Genomic DNA, 12,414 nt, shown 5'->3' on the forward strand with positions numbered 1-12,414 from the left:
ATAATATTTGACATACTAACTCTTCAGTAAATATTAGTTGAATAAATTAAAAAGTTGAGTAAAGCTAACTTTGAAATGACTGCTTCCAACTGTTCTCAAACTCTACACTTTCTCTGGAAATTCACTTAGGTTCAATGATTTAAGCACAAAAACATTCATCCTACCACTAACTGTAATATTAATATTACAGAAATAAATATACAGCATTAGAAACAGTAAAACATATTATGGTATACCCATATAATGGACTTTAATGTAGCCATTAATAATGATAAAAAGCATTTAATGGCATAGAGACATATAAGAGAAGGAAGATTGCAAATTAAATATATGATCTTAACTATGTTTAAAAATGCATGGAAAAATGCATTAAAACTAGAAAAAATTAATAGTTCCTTATAATATTGAATTATAATCTACTTTTCCTCTTTATTCATATATTTTCCTATAACTTCAAAACTTTCTACAAGTAGCAAGTATTACTCTTATAACTACAAAAACTTTAATTAACAAGAGAAGTAAAAAGAGAGATTCACTTGACCACCTTTTCCAAAACCTCCTGTCTTCCAGGATATTACATGAAGAAATTAATTCAGTGTCCATTTGTAATGATTTATTTCATGAATAGATCTTTAATTTCTATAATGCTGTTAATTTTATTTTATTTCATTTTTTGAGACAAGGCCTCACTCTGCCGCCCAGGGTAGAGTGCAGTGGCATGATCTCGGCTCACTGCAGCCTCCACCTCCCAGGCTCAAGCAATCTTCCTGCCTCAGCCTCCCGAGTAGCTGGGATTAGGGGCATGCACCACTACCACTTGGCTAATTTTTGTATTTTTAGTAGAGGCGGGGTTTCACCATGTTGGCCAGGCTAGTCTCGAACTCCTGACCTCAAATGATCCACCCACCTCAGCCTCCCAAAGTGCTGAGATTACAGTCATGAGCCACCACACCCAGCCAACCCTGTTAATTTTAAATCTTTTCAGAGACAAAAGTGCTTAATAATTTAAAAATTAAAACAGTACAATGAAAAATTCACTATCAAATGCCAGAACAATACAGTATCATATAGTAGCCAAGCTATAAATCCCAGAATTATACACTTTGAATGTCTTGGTTTAAATGACAGGCTCTTAAGATCTGTTTAAAGTTTTCTTAGGGCAGCACACAAATTTCTGTCAATTTTACAGGGATTTATTTTTTTTTACTCCCTAAAAACAAAAGCTAGAAACACATATCTCTGTCTCAATATATCTTACTCCTCATTCTTCTGTAAACTGTCACCTACTATTTTTATGGTTTACGTCCAAACCCTCCTTGCTTTCAGTATTTTTAATTAGGAAGCATCAGCTAGTTATGTGGCAAGAACTTCTTACGTAGTCAATCAAATACTTTACGCACCTTCTTCCATTAACCCTCGGATCTGCTCATCTTTCTCTTTCAAAAGGTCTGCAGTTTCACTACTATTTAATCTAGTGGCAAGCTCTTCTTTTATGTTTTTGATTTCCTAATAAAAAAGAAATCTGTGAATACCATAAAGAATTACTTTCACTCTAAGTACAGTTCTCATTTTTCCCTCATCCAAAGAAGCTATCCATAATCACATTCTCAATAAAAATCTGTAAGTTTTGTTCAGTTAATCTACTACCTTGGTTAACTAAGACTAAGAAAACAGCTTTGAAAATGATATACAAAACCTAAATTCAGATATACAAGCAAGTTTTAATATGAAAATATAAATGGGAATAAACTCCTTTTTTTTGAGACAGGATCTTACTCTGTCACCCAGGCTGGAGTGCAGTGGTACGATCACGACTCACCACAGCCTCAACCTCCCAGGCTCAGGTGATCCTCCCACCTCAGCCTCCTGAGTAGTTGTGACCACAGGTGCCTGCCATCATGGCCAGCTAATCTTTGTATTTTTTGTAGAGATGTAGTCTCACCATGTTGCCTACTCTGGTCTTGAACTCCTGGGCTCAAGCGATCCACCCTCCTCGGCCTCCTGAGTAGCTGTGACCACAGGCGCACACCAGCATGACCAGCTAACTTTCTGTATTTTTTAGGAGCGGCAGGGTCTCACCATGTTACCCAGGCTGCTCTCTAACTCCTGGGCTCAAGTGATCAATCCACTTCATCCTCCCAATGTGCTGAGATTATAGGCATGAGCCACCACACCTAGCCAAAAATCTACAATTTAAATGTTAATAGATGATATCCTTTTCACCTTACTTCTCTTTTTTCCAATATCAAAATATGATGAATGCACTCCTCAAAAATCTATGCCTCTATAGAGTTTAATTAATATTACTTTACATTTCAATTACCTTTTTAGCAGCATCTCTCTCTTTGCAGGCTAGTTGAACTTTCTTTTCTGCTTCTGCAATTCTTTGAGTAAACTCATCTTTCAAGGAAGAAATGCTACTGCTTTCTTCTTTCACTCTGAACATTTCACTAAATTTAAAATAATATTTGAGAATGAGGATGGTGTTTACATATCCCAAAGGTATATATTAGTTCAATTCTCAAAAGGAAGATAACTTTTCTGTGACATATACCTTATTAAAATAGAACAGTTTAAGGCCTATTAACTTCTAAGAAAAAAAATAAGGAAATTTCCCTTGTTAAATTTATTTTGAAACACCTCAAAGAAAACCTGTTAGAAAGTGAAAATGTCACCAATATCTGACATGCAAAAATAAGAGAAAAGTAAATACAATGATTCAATTCTGAATCTTCTTAAGTCCCATTTTCCCAATGAGCTCCTTATAGCAAAACTGTGTTATTGTATAATACAGTTTTCTTTAAATACATGTTTTAAATCTCTAATACTAAAAGACTAAAAATGAAAGGAGAGAGTTTTGCAGTTTTTGCAAAACGACTCTCTTCAACGGCAAAGGTAATATGGTAAAGACAATTAAAAGAGAAAAGGAATCTTTAGGGTTATACTTGAAAGCCATACAACTTTCAATAATGATAAAATTACAAAACATTTTAATTTCAAAAACATTCTTAAATATGTACAAACTATACAGGCTTCCAGAAAATGTGTAACATTATTCACATTTGCAGAATACTTACTCTTTCAGGTTATCATAAGCTTCTTCTAGAAGTGCTTTTTCCTTACTAAGAGATAATAACTGAGCCTCCCTTTTTTCCAGCTTTTCATTCAGAAATTCAACTGTCTGGATAAGGCGAATACATAAAAATCAGAACACTTAGCTTTAAAAAAGACCATTTTTACATGCAGTTGTATCACTGTAACAAAGAAAACAGCTTTATCTCATAAAAACAATTAAGAACAATATGAGGAACACAGAGGATCCAGAACAAGAAGAACTCTTAGGCAGCTGATAGGAGAGTAAAAGTAAGTACAATCAAATAGCTAGTGGGAGTGTAAGTTGAGAAACCACTTGGGAAAATGATTAGGCAATATCTAGTTGGGGATCTACACACTCTTTGATATAGAAAATTTCACTTTTAGGTATAACTTAGAGGAGAAAATTCTTGCATAAATGCAGTAGATGACATGTATAAGAATACTTACTGCAGCTTCCTGGTAATAGCAAAAATCTGGAATAATCTGTGTATACATCAAAAGAAGGGAGATGGACGCAATCAAAAGAGGTCAAAGAGGAAATTTAAAGCCTCTATATCTTAGCTAGGTTGTGGATACACGAGTGTCTGTTTTCTGTATTATACTTTACCTGAAACACGTATCCTTTTTAAAATATGATATATTGCATTTAAAAAATAAAAGTAGGTCGGGCACAGTGGCTCACACCTGTAATCTTAGCACTTTGGGAGGCCAAGGTGGGTGGATCACCTGAGGTCAGGAGTTTGAGCGCAGCCTGGCCAACATGGCGAAACCCAATCTCTACTAAAAATACAAAAATTAGCTGGGCATGGTGGCGGGCACCTGTAATCCCAACTACTCAGGAGGCTGAGGTTGCAGAATCGCTTGAACACAGGAGGCGGCAGTTGCAGTGAGCCAAGATCATGCCATTGCACTCCAGCCTGGGCAACAGCGAAACTCCATCTCAAAAAATAAAAATAAATAAATAAATAATAAAAGTAGAGGCCAGGCACAGTGGCTCATGCCTATAATCCTAGCACTTTGGTAGGCGGAGGAGGGCAGATCACTTGAGTTCAGGAGTTCGAGACCAGCCTGACCAACATGGTGAAACCCCGTCTCTACAAAAAATACAAAAATTAGCCCGGCATGGTAGCACGTGTCTGTAGTCCCAGCTACTCAGGAGGCTGAGGCAGGAGAATCACTTGAACCAGGGAGGCAGAGGTTGCAGTGAGCCAAGATCGCGCCACTGAACTCTAGCCTGGGTGACAGTGCAAGACTCCGTCTCAAAAAATAAATAAAATAAAATAAAAGTAGGGCTGGACACAGGTTCATGCTTATAATTCCAGCACTTTGGGAGGCCAAGATGGGAGGACTGCTTGAGCCCAGGAGTTCAAGACCAGCCTGGCAGCACAGTGAGACCTCATCTCTACTAAAAATCAAAAAAATAGCCCAGCGTGGTGCGAGCCTGTGGTCCTAGCTACTAGATTGGATCAGGTGGGAGGACTGCTTGAGCCCAGGAGGTCGAGGTTGCCATGAGCCGTGATCGCACCACTGCACGCCAGCCTGAGCAACAGAGAGAAACCCTGGGAGCCGTGGTTGCAGCACTACACACCAGCCTGGGCAATAGGGAGAGACCCTGTCTCATTCATACATACATACATCCATACTAAAAGTAATTTTAGAAAACTCATAAGAATTTTTAAATCTCCATAATGTATCAGTATAAAGCTAAACAAAAAGTAATGCTTAGAATGTCTCATTCCTTAGGTCCTGCTCAAACAGTGATAAACTTAAGTATAAAAAGAGTAGGAATGGTTCCTTTTTGGACTTAAAAAAATGAAGTCTTACCTGAGTTTGGTTTAGATGAACTTAGAAATCACTTACCTTCTTAAATACACTGAAATTCAAAAATATCTGATAGTAATTAGTGCTGGTTCCTAAGAATTCAAACTCCTATTATAATCTTGCAGTACATAGCTATTACTAATTGAAATATTATTGCACAGCATTTTTGTTTGTGAATATTTAACCTGAATAACAGAATCTGGCACTTTAAAAAAAATTAAGTAATTCAATACATGGCACTTACAGGACATTTCTTCAAGACATCCTACATCTCAGAAGTCTATTAAAGATGCCAGATCCAACTCAATTTCTATATCTAAAAATCACAGTAAAAACCAAAACTAGGACTTAATGTTAGTTAAAGAATTTATATCACTTTCTTTTCATATGTATTGGGTAGAAGCAATTTGTTACTCCTAAGCAATGCTTTTGTTCCTTAGACATTTCTCTTTCTTGTTCATGTGAAATATAGCTATCAATAGATCTCAAAAATAACATAAACAGAAAACAAACTGAAGCAATATAAGGATATACACTCCTTATATATGAATGAAAATACTAATAACAGAAAAGCACCAATAATAAAAATCTTAAATTATCATATAATATTTGCTACAAATAATGTAAACTTGCAAAAACAAATTCTGATACAAGAAAAACCGTAACATTTAGGGTTTTTTTGGCACATCCATCTGCAAAGGAGGTGAAGATACATGTTAATGTAAGAAAATATTCCTTTGCAAACTGACATACTAATGAGCATAACAGAATTTGAAAGTGATAAGGACTCAACAATAAAGATGTAAGATGAAAATTTTCATGCTTAACTATATTGAAGTATCAACTTATTCTACCATAATTGCCTTGGAGAAATTTCAAATTATATTAACAATTGTTCAACTTCAAGGTCCTTAATGCTACACTGAAATGGCAAAAGCCTATGTTTTTAAATCTGTATGAATTATCATGCATCGATGAAAATATATTTTAAAACAAATGATTTAATCTCTGAAAAGCACATCTAAAAATCCCTTCCACTTACTAGAGTTACCTTGCAAACATCTTCCTTCTCAGAAAGTGCTTCTGGCTGACTTTCAGCAGGTTCACACTGCTCAGCCACCCTGTCTAACACAGTGTGTCCTTCATTTATTGGTGTAGAAGAAACCAAGATATCAGGCTGTTCACAGTTAACAGGAGTTGCACTTCGTCCACTTTCTTCCATTTCTGCTTCCTCAGTGGGTATAACTAATGTTTCATTTACTTCTTCAGATTTTCCTTCAGCAGATTCAACTGTTTTAGACTTTGGAGTTGAAGAATTAACTGTAATAGGCACTAAAGCATATCCCTTGCCTGACAATTCATCATCTGAATTGATTTCACTTACACTCCGGCTATCTAATGACTGTACACTAAATGAGTCTATTCTTTCAAAAGCGTCAGATGAACAGCAACTCTCAGTGAGTTTTTGGAAATCATCTAAACGATTATATTCAGGACAAGCAGATGCAGAGAGAAGCTGAAAAGATGTCTGCATCAAGTGAAGACTTGATTTTGAATCTGTAGTCTCTTGTCTCGAGCTCGCTGAGCTCTCACTTATTACACTTTCATGATCTAAAACTTCAATATCACTGGTGGTAGAAGTACCTGATGAAAAGGTACTAACAGGAGGAGAAGGTGTATTGCTCTGCCTGTCTTCATGTTTTTGTTCCTTAGGTTCCAAAGCCATGTCCTTTGTTTCTGCTGTGAGAGACTGTGTAGACATATTAGATATACTTTCCATAGTTGTTTTCGCATCAATTACACTTTCAGATACTTTCAAACTTACAGTTGGCACCTTCATATCCGATTCTTTATTAACAGTTTCTTCATGCTTGCCTTCAGTTTTAGGTGATGAAGTACCTGCTGCCAGAGTTTCCCCTGAAACACACAAAGAGTCTTTTACTTGTGACTCAGTTGTTTCAGGAGTTCTTGACTGTCCAATGTGCAAGGATTCATGTAAGCTGCTTTTCACTTCTTCTTCTGGTCGTTGTGATTTTGCTGGAGGTTTTGATACCACTGGACTCTTCTGAATGGTCTGGACATCAGTTGGTGAGAGAAAGGCACTGAAGAAATTTTCAGATTCATCGACCACAGTCCTCCGAACTGGCTTTGTGATTGCTTTAGGAGAGGCTATTGGTGGACTCTGAGGTTCAGTGTTTGATTTCAACCCCCAGGTTGAAGTATCCCATCCTCCACTGACAGGCGAACTTATTCCTTTGATAAAAAAGTAAATATTAAAAAAAAAGAACACATATATGTTACATTAATATTTCATTCATCATTATAAATCAGCATAAATATAAATTTAGAAAAAAAATACCCTATGAAATACCTATAATTTGCACCTGCTAAACTCCTTGCTTACTAGATCATTAAGTAGTTTCCAAGTTAATACTGGGACTTAAAGAAGAAAACTGGTGTGAGTCTACCTGAGAGGAAGGAGGAGCACAGACAAAAGACTGGGTCTGGCCTGGACTACCAGATGCAAGTATGTTATTCCTCCCTACAACAAATTAAGGAAGTAACAGTATATGTTTTATAACCCACAGAAAGTCTAAGATACCTATGATTGATTTCATAATAAGAGGCTTTACTTATCAATATGAAATAAACTAATATGAAACTGACTGAATATGTAGGGCCATGTGCAGTCACTGAAAAATTACCCTACCTATTCAGTCAGTTTCATATTAATTTTTACTTGTAATATCAGTAATATAGTTAAGAGGCAGACAAAGGGCAACACTCAAAAACTGAACTCAGTGAGTATGGAGGTTCATACCTATAATCCCAACACTAGAAGAATCATTTGAGCCCAGGAGTTCAAGACAAGCCTACGTGACGTAGTGAGACCCCTGTCCCTACAAAAAAAATTTAAAAATTAGGTGGGCCTAGTGGCCCACATATGTGGTCCCAGCTACTCAGGAGGCTGAGACGGGAGGATCATCTGAGCCCAGGAGGTAGAAGCTGCAGTGAGCCATGATCGAACCACTGCACTCCAGCCTGGGTGACAGATCGAGAACCTGTCTCAAAAACAAACAAAACAACAAAAGCCTCAAACCAAGATGCTGGTGAGAAATGTTCTTTCGCGAAGATCAAATTAAACTGATGGGAATGGTAAGTTTTAGAGAATAAATTCATTTTCATCCACTTAATCACAGGCTGATTTTCTAAATTCCACTCTCCAAGCCCACTCTAAGAGGAGGTTTTGTTCTCAAATTCTAAATTATGTCAGAAATTACAATGTCATTATGAATTTCAGAAATGTGTTCTTAAGAACTATTGCTCTTTGACATAGATCTAGGTAGTTGACACTAGGGTTTTTAAAAAAATACTGCAAAGAAAATGACTATTTTCTTGGGGAAAAAGGTAATTATCATATCAGTCATACAAATAGCTACTATTAAAATCCTGATTTTTAAAAATGGCATAATCAGGATCTTAAAAATGGTATATTTGTTAAAATATTTAAAGCATTTCTTTAAAAATGTTTTCTTTTCCAAATTAAAATGTGGCTGAACAAAATATTCACAATTAGAAGTTGGTGGAGAGAGCACAAGTAACTAAAAGCTTCTCAAAACTATCAAGCCTTACAGTAGAATCTATCCTTTAATATGACTTCAGGCCAGGCGCAGTGGCTCACGCTTGTAATCTCAGCACTTTGGGAGGCTGAGGCGGGCGGGCCACCTGAGGTCAGGAGTTGAAGACCAACCTGGTCCACATGGTAAAACTCTGTCTCTACTAAAATTACAAAAATTAGCCAGGTGTGGTGGCGCAAACCTGTAATCCCAGCTACTCAGGAGGCTGAGGCAGGAGAATCACTTGAGCCCAGGAGACAGAGTCTGCAGTGAACAGAGATGACACCACTGCACTCCAGCCTGGATGACAGAGCCAGACTCTGTCTCAAGGAAAAAACCAAATATATATATGTAAATATATATATGACTTCAAAACCAAATATATATATGTAAATATATATATGACTTCAGTTAGGATGAAAAGTAAGTAGAAAACTTCAGTTTGGAGGCATAGTTCTACACATCCATTTGCATAATATATCCAAACCAGAGAAAATCAAAATTAAAGATGCAAATGAACAACCAAGATTATGTCTGATTAATTTAAACACATTCAAAGGATGACAGGAATTAATGTTGCCTCTTGGAGAATACTTTATATAATCCCAGGGTTATCTGGCATCTATCAAAATTATACCATTCTGAAGACTGTGGTCATTTTCAGAAAACAAATATCCTTACATATAAAACCTATATTCTTTCTTGTCTAAAGTTTAGTAATTCTAATTAACTGGGGCACATATGAAAAAAAACAGTTACTCCAGCAAGGTTATATGGCATCCTGAGGATCATGACATACACACATGGACTAAAATGCCTTAAAATGAGGTACCTCAAATTTAGGTCCTGACTTTTCACTGATGTAAAATTAAGAACAGAAACCAGAAAGGAGTAGTCAAGCACATCTCTTATCCTTTTTCACACAAAGGTTCACATCCCCCACACCTGCAAATCTTTACCCCACACATCAAATGCTAAACTGCTCCTTAGACTTAAGAGTCAAAAGCAACTGAATGAAGATCCCTGAAAGATTAAGCTCAATGAAACTGCAAGAGAGATTTGGCTATTCAGAAATAAAATGTGATACAATCCAAAAATCTTGGATCACACATTCCTTGGGTAATACCTCCAGCACATTCTAATCCTCATCCTCCGTGTGACCTAGAGCAAGTTACTTGGCCATTCTGGGCCTCATTTTCCTCTTATGTAAAACACAGATATAAACTAAGCTCACTCTGGGAGTCGTTCTGAAGATGAGAAGGCCATAAAAAAGCACATTACAGGTTTACGCCTGTAATACCAGCACTTTGGAAGGCCGAGGCGGGGGATCGCCTTAAGTCAGGAGTTCGACCAGCCTGGCCAACATAGTGAAACCCCGTGCCTACTAAAAATACAAAAATTAGCCGGGCATGGTGGTGGGAGCCTGTAATCCCAGCTACTAGGGAGGCTGAGGCAGGAGAATCGCTGGTACCTGGGAGGCGGAGGTTGCAGTGAACCGAGATCGCGCCACTGCACTCCAGCCTGGGCGACAGAGTGAGACTCCGTCTCAACAACAACATAAAACCACATTACGCGCTACCAAGCGTGAAATGTTCACGGAATGTTAGCGATTGTTCTTCCCTTCCCTGATGATTTACGTACTTCAGATCTTGGATCCCAACAGTGCAGGAGACGCGAGGCAATTTGAGGTTCAGGTTCGGAAAGGTTGTGCTTGGAAGTTGCGTCGAGGGAGGGCTTGAGGGCAAGACCAATCAACCAAGTCCCCTGTCATCGAAGTCCACAAGCCTCGCACCCACGACCAAAGACAAGGGGGAACCTGGGGCTGGGTTTTCCCTCAGGAAAACGGCAAAGACCGACTTGGAGGCTGAAGCAGCATTAGGGAATGGGCCGGGGAGAAATTACTTCCAGAGAACTCTCTCAGCAAGGAAGGACCCCTCTCTACACCACTTAACCTGTCTGCATCAGGAGAACAGCAGCCTCCGAGAGCCGGGAACCCCGCTCCTCTCTCTCTTACCCGGCTCTCCATACGGAATGGTCTCGGCCCAGATGCTCGGCTCCTCTTCCTGGATGTCCAGAACCCTGTCGATGGACTTCTGGGCCTGGGACAGGGCCTGCTTAGCGAAGCTGGAGAGCTGGGAGGCGTTGAACCAACTCATCGCCCCTCCTCAGCCGGCAGTAGCGGCGGCAGCACCAAGCGGGAAGGTCTCAGGCCTGCGGAAGGGTGCAGAGGAACGGCTTGGCTCCCTTTTCCACTCGGCTAGTTCTGTCAGCGTGTGGCCATGACCCCGAGAGCCTCCCGAGCGCGCGGGATGTTACCCTCTGCCGTTCCCGCACAGCTGAGATGAAGGGGTCCGTGTGCGCATGCGCCTGCTTCTTCCACGTACACAGCAAACAAACCTGGCAGCCTAGAGTCCGGTCGACAGACGGAAGAACAGAAGACAAGAACGTTGACGTCACATCCGGGAGCGCTGGGTTGCCCTTAGTTACCGAGGAACGCGGAAGGGTTTCTATTGATAGCGATTCCGTGCTTACAGCAGTTCTTAGCGAAGGGGGAGCTATGGCTACCAATAGAGGTCGATTTCCCCGGAAGGAATACTCCAGTTTTCATGTGTGTGCTTTCCAGGAAAACAGTTCACGTGCTAAAAGCTTGCACCTTGCCAGCAATAATTACAAAGGGAAATTTGGGCCTCACATTTCTCTTGGCCCTTTGTCTCAAATATTTAATAAGCTCTGTATTAACTTGGTATTATAAGGAGAAACACTTGTTTGGGCTTGCCTAAAAGGCAGGATCACGTATGAACACTGTGTCCAACCCGTGGAACACATGATGCATAAAGCACAACCTCTCTCTCAAAACAGCAGCAAACTCATTGCTGCAGTCAAAATACCCCTAATACTGTGGTCTATCGCAAATTCCTATGTTGAAACCTAATCTCCAATGGGACAGTATTAAGGGGAGCCTTTAGGAGACGATTAGATGATAAGGATGGAGCCCTCATGAATGGGATTAGTGCCCTTATAAGAGAGGCCCAAGGGAGCTCACAGCAAGAAGGCACCAACTCTAAGCCAGAAGAGCAGCCCTCACCAGACACCAACTCTGCCAGCTCCTTATCTTGGACTTCTCAGCCTCTAGAACTGTTAAGAAATAAATTTTTGCTGCTTATAAGCCACCCAGTTTATGGGAATTTGTTACAACAGTCCAAATGGACTAAGACACCTAGGAAGCACTAAAGCTGTTATCCTTACAATGTGCACTGTGCATATTACTTAAAATATAACCTTTTCTGTGTGCATTCTCTTCAAACATTTGGACATGGAAAAATACCTTAAACTGGTGGCCTTCCTAATCCAGTCTGCAGCTATATTTGGTTTGAGCCCAAGTTAAAGACAAAATCCTATCAACATTTAAAAGCCAGACTTCATTCAAAAATCTAGATTTCCAGCTGCTTTTGAAAAATATGAATACCAAGCATGGGAATAGTCAGCTAGAGTGGTCACCAATAATTTTCACTCACTCCAGTTTGCCACAGACCTCTATCACTCATCTTATTACACCCTCCCTGCTGTGGTCATTTACCTTATATGCCTGCCTCCCATATTTGAATATTTTACCTCACTGCAAGGAACTCTGCAAAAAAGAATTATTTTTCTTTTAAAAAATCAGATTGAACCCCTTAAGAAGTTATAATCATCTTCCAATAATTTTGTCTAACTACAATAAAAATTTGCATGTTAAAACTAACAATTTAGTCATTTACACAAGTAGTACTAAGTAACTCAAGTACTTTCAAAGAGCTAGTCTGCAGAGGAGATTTGGGGCAGATTCGGGTTGAAATTAGCTATATAATTACAGTTCCAAGACTTCTAATTGTACCGCTTT

At 39.0% G+C, this 12,414-nt stretch overlaps 1 protein-coding gene across 4 annotated transcripts in view; it reads right to left on the reverse strand.

Moving 5' to 3' along the window:
* TMF1 (TATA element modulatory factor 1) overlaps positions 1–10,891 on the reverse strand; it is a 29,807-nt gene extending 18,916 nt beyond the window's left edge. Inside the window, exons 1-5 of one of the 4 annotated variants that reach the window (XM_015130429.3) lie at positions 10,549–10,891; positions 5,969–7,170; positions 3,078–3,181; positions 2,324–2,450; positions 1,401–1,506 (exon numbers count right to left, since the gene is read on the reverse strand). In XM_015130429.3, the coding sequence (XP_014985915.3) occupies positions 1,401–1,506; positions 2,324–2,450; positions 3,078–3,181; positions 5,969–7,170; positions 10,549–10,690 (1,681 nt within the window). In that variant the 5' untranslated portion in view covers positions 10,691–10,891. Of the gene's footprint in view, positions 1–1,400; positions 1,507–2,323; positions 2,451–3,077; positions 3,182–5,959; positions 7,171–10,175 lie in introns of all 4 variants that reach the window. The other 3 variants (XM_001088711.5, XM_077993316.1, XM_077993314.1) reach the window with 3 other exon arrangements.
* Positions 10,892–12,414: the final 1,523 nt, after the last annotated feature.

Source organism: Macaca mulatta, chromosome 2, assembly GCF_049350105.2.
Source record: "Macaca mulatta isolate MMU2019108-1 chromosome 2, T2T-MMU8v2.0, whole genome shotgun sequence".
NCBI classification, from domain to species: domain Eukaryota; kingdom Metazoa; phylum Chordata; class Mammalia; order Primates; family Cercopithecidae; genus Macaca; species Macaca mulatta.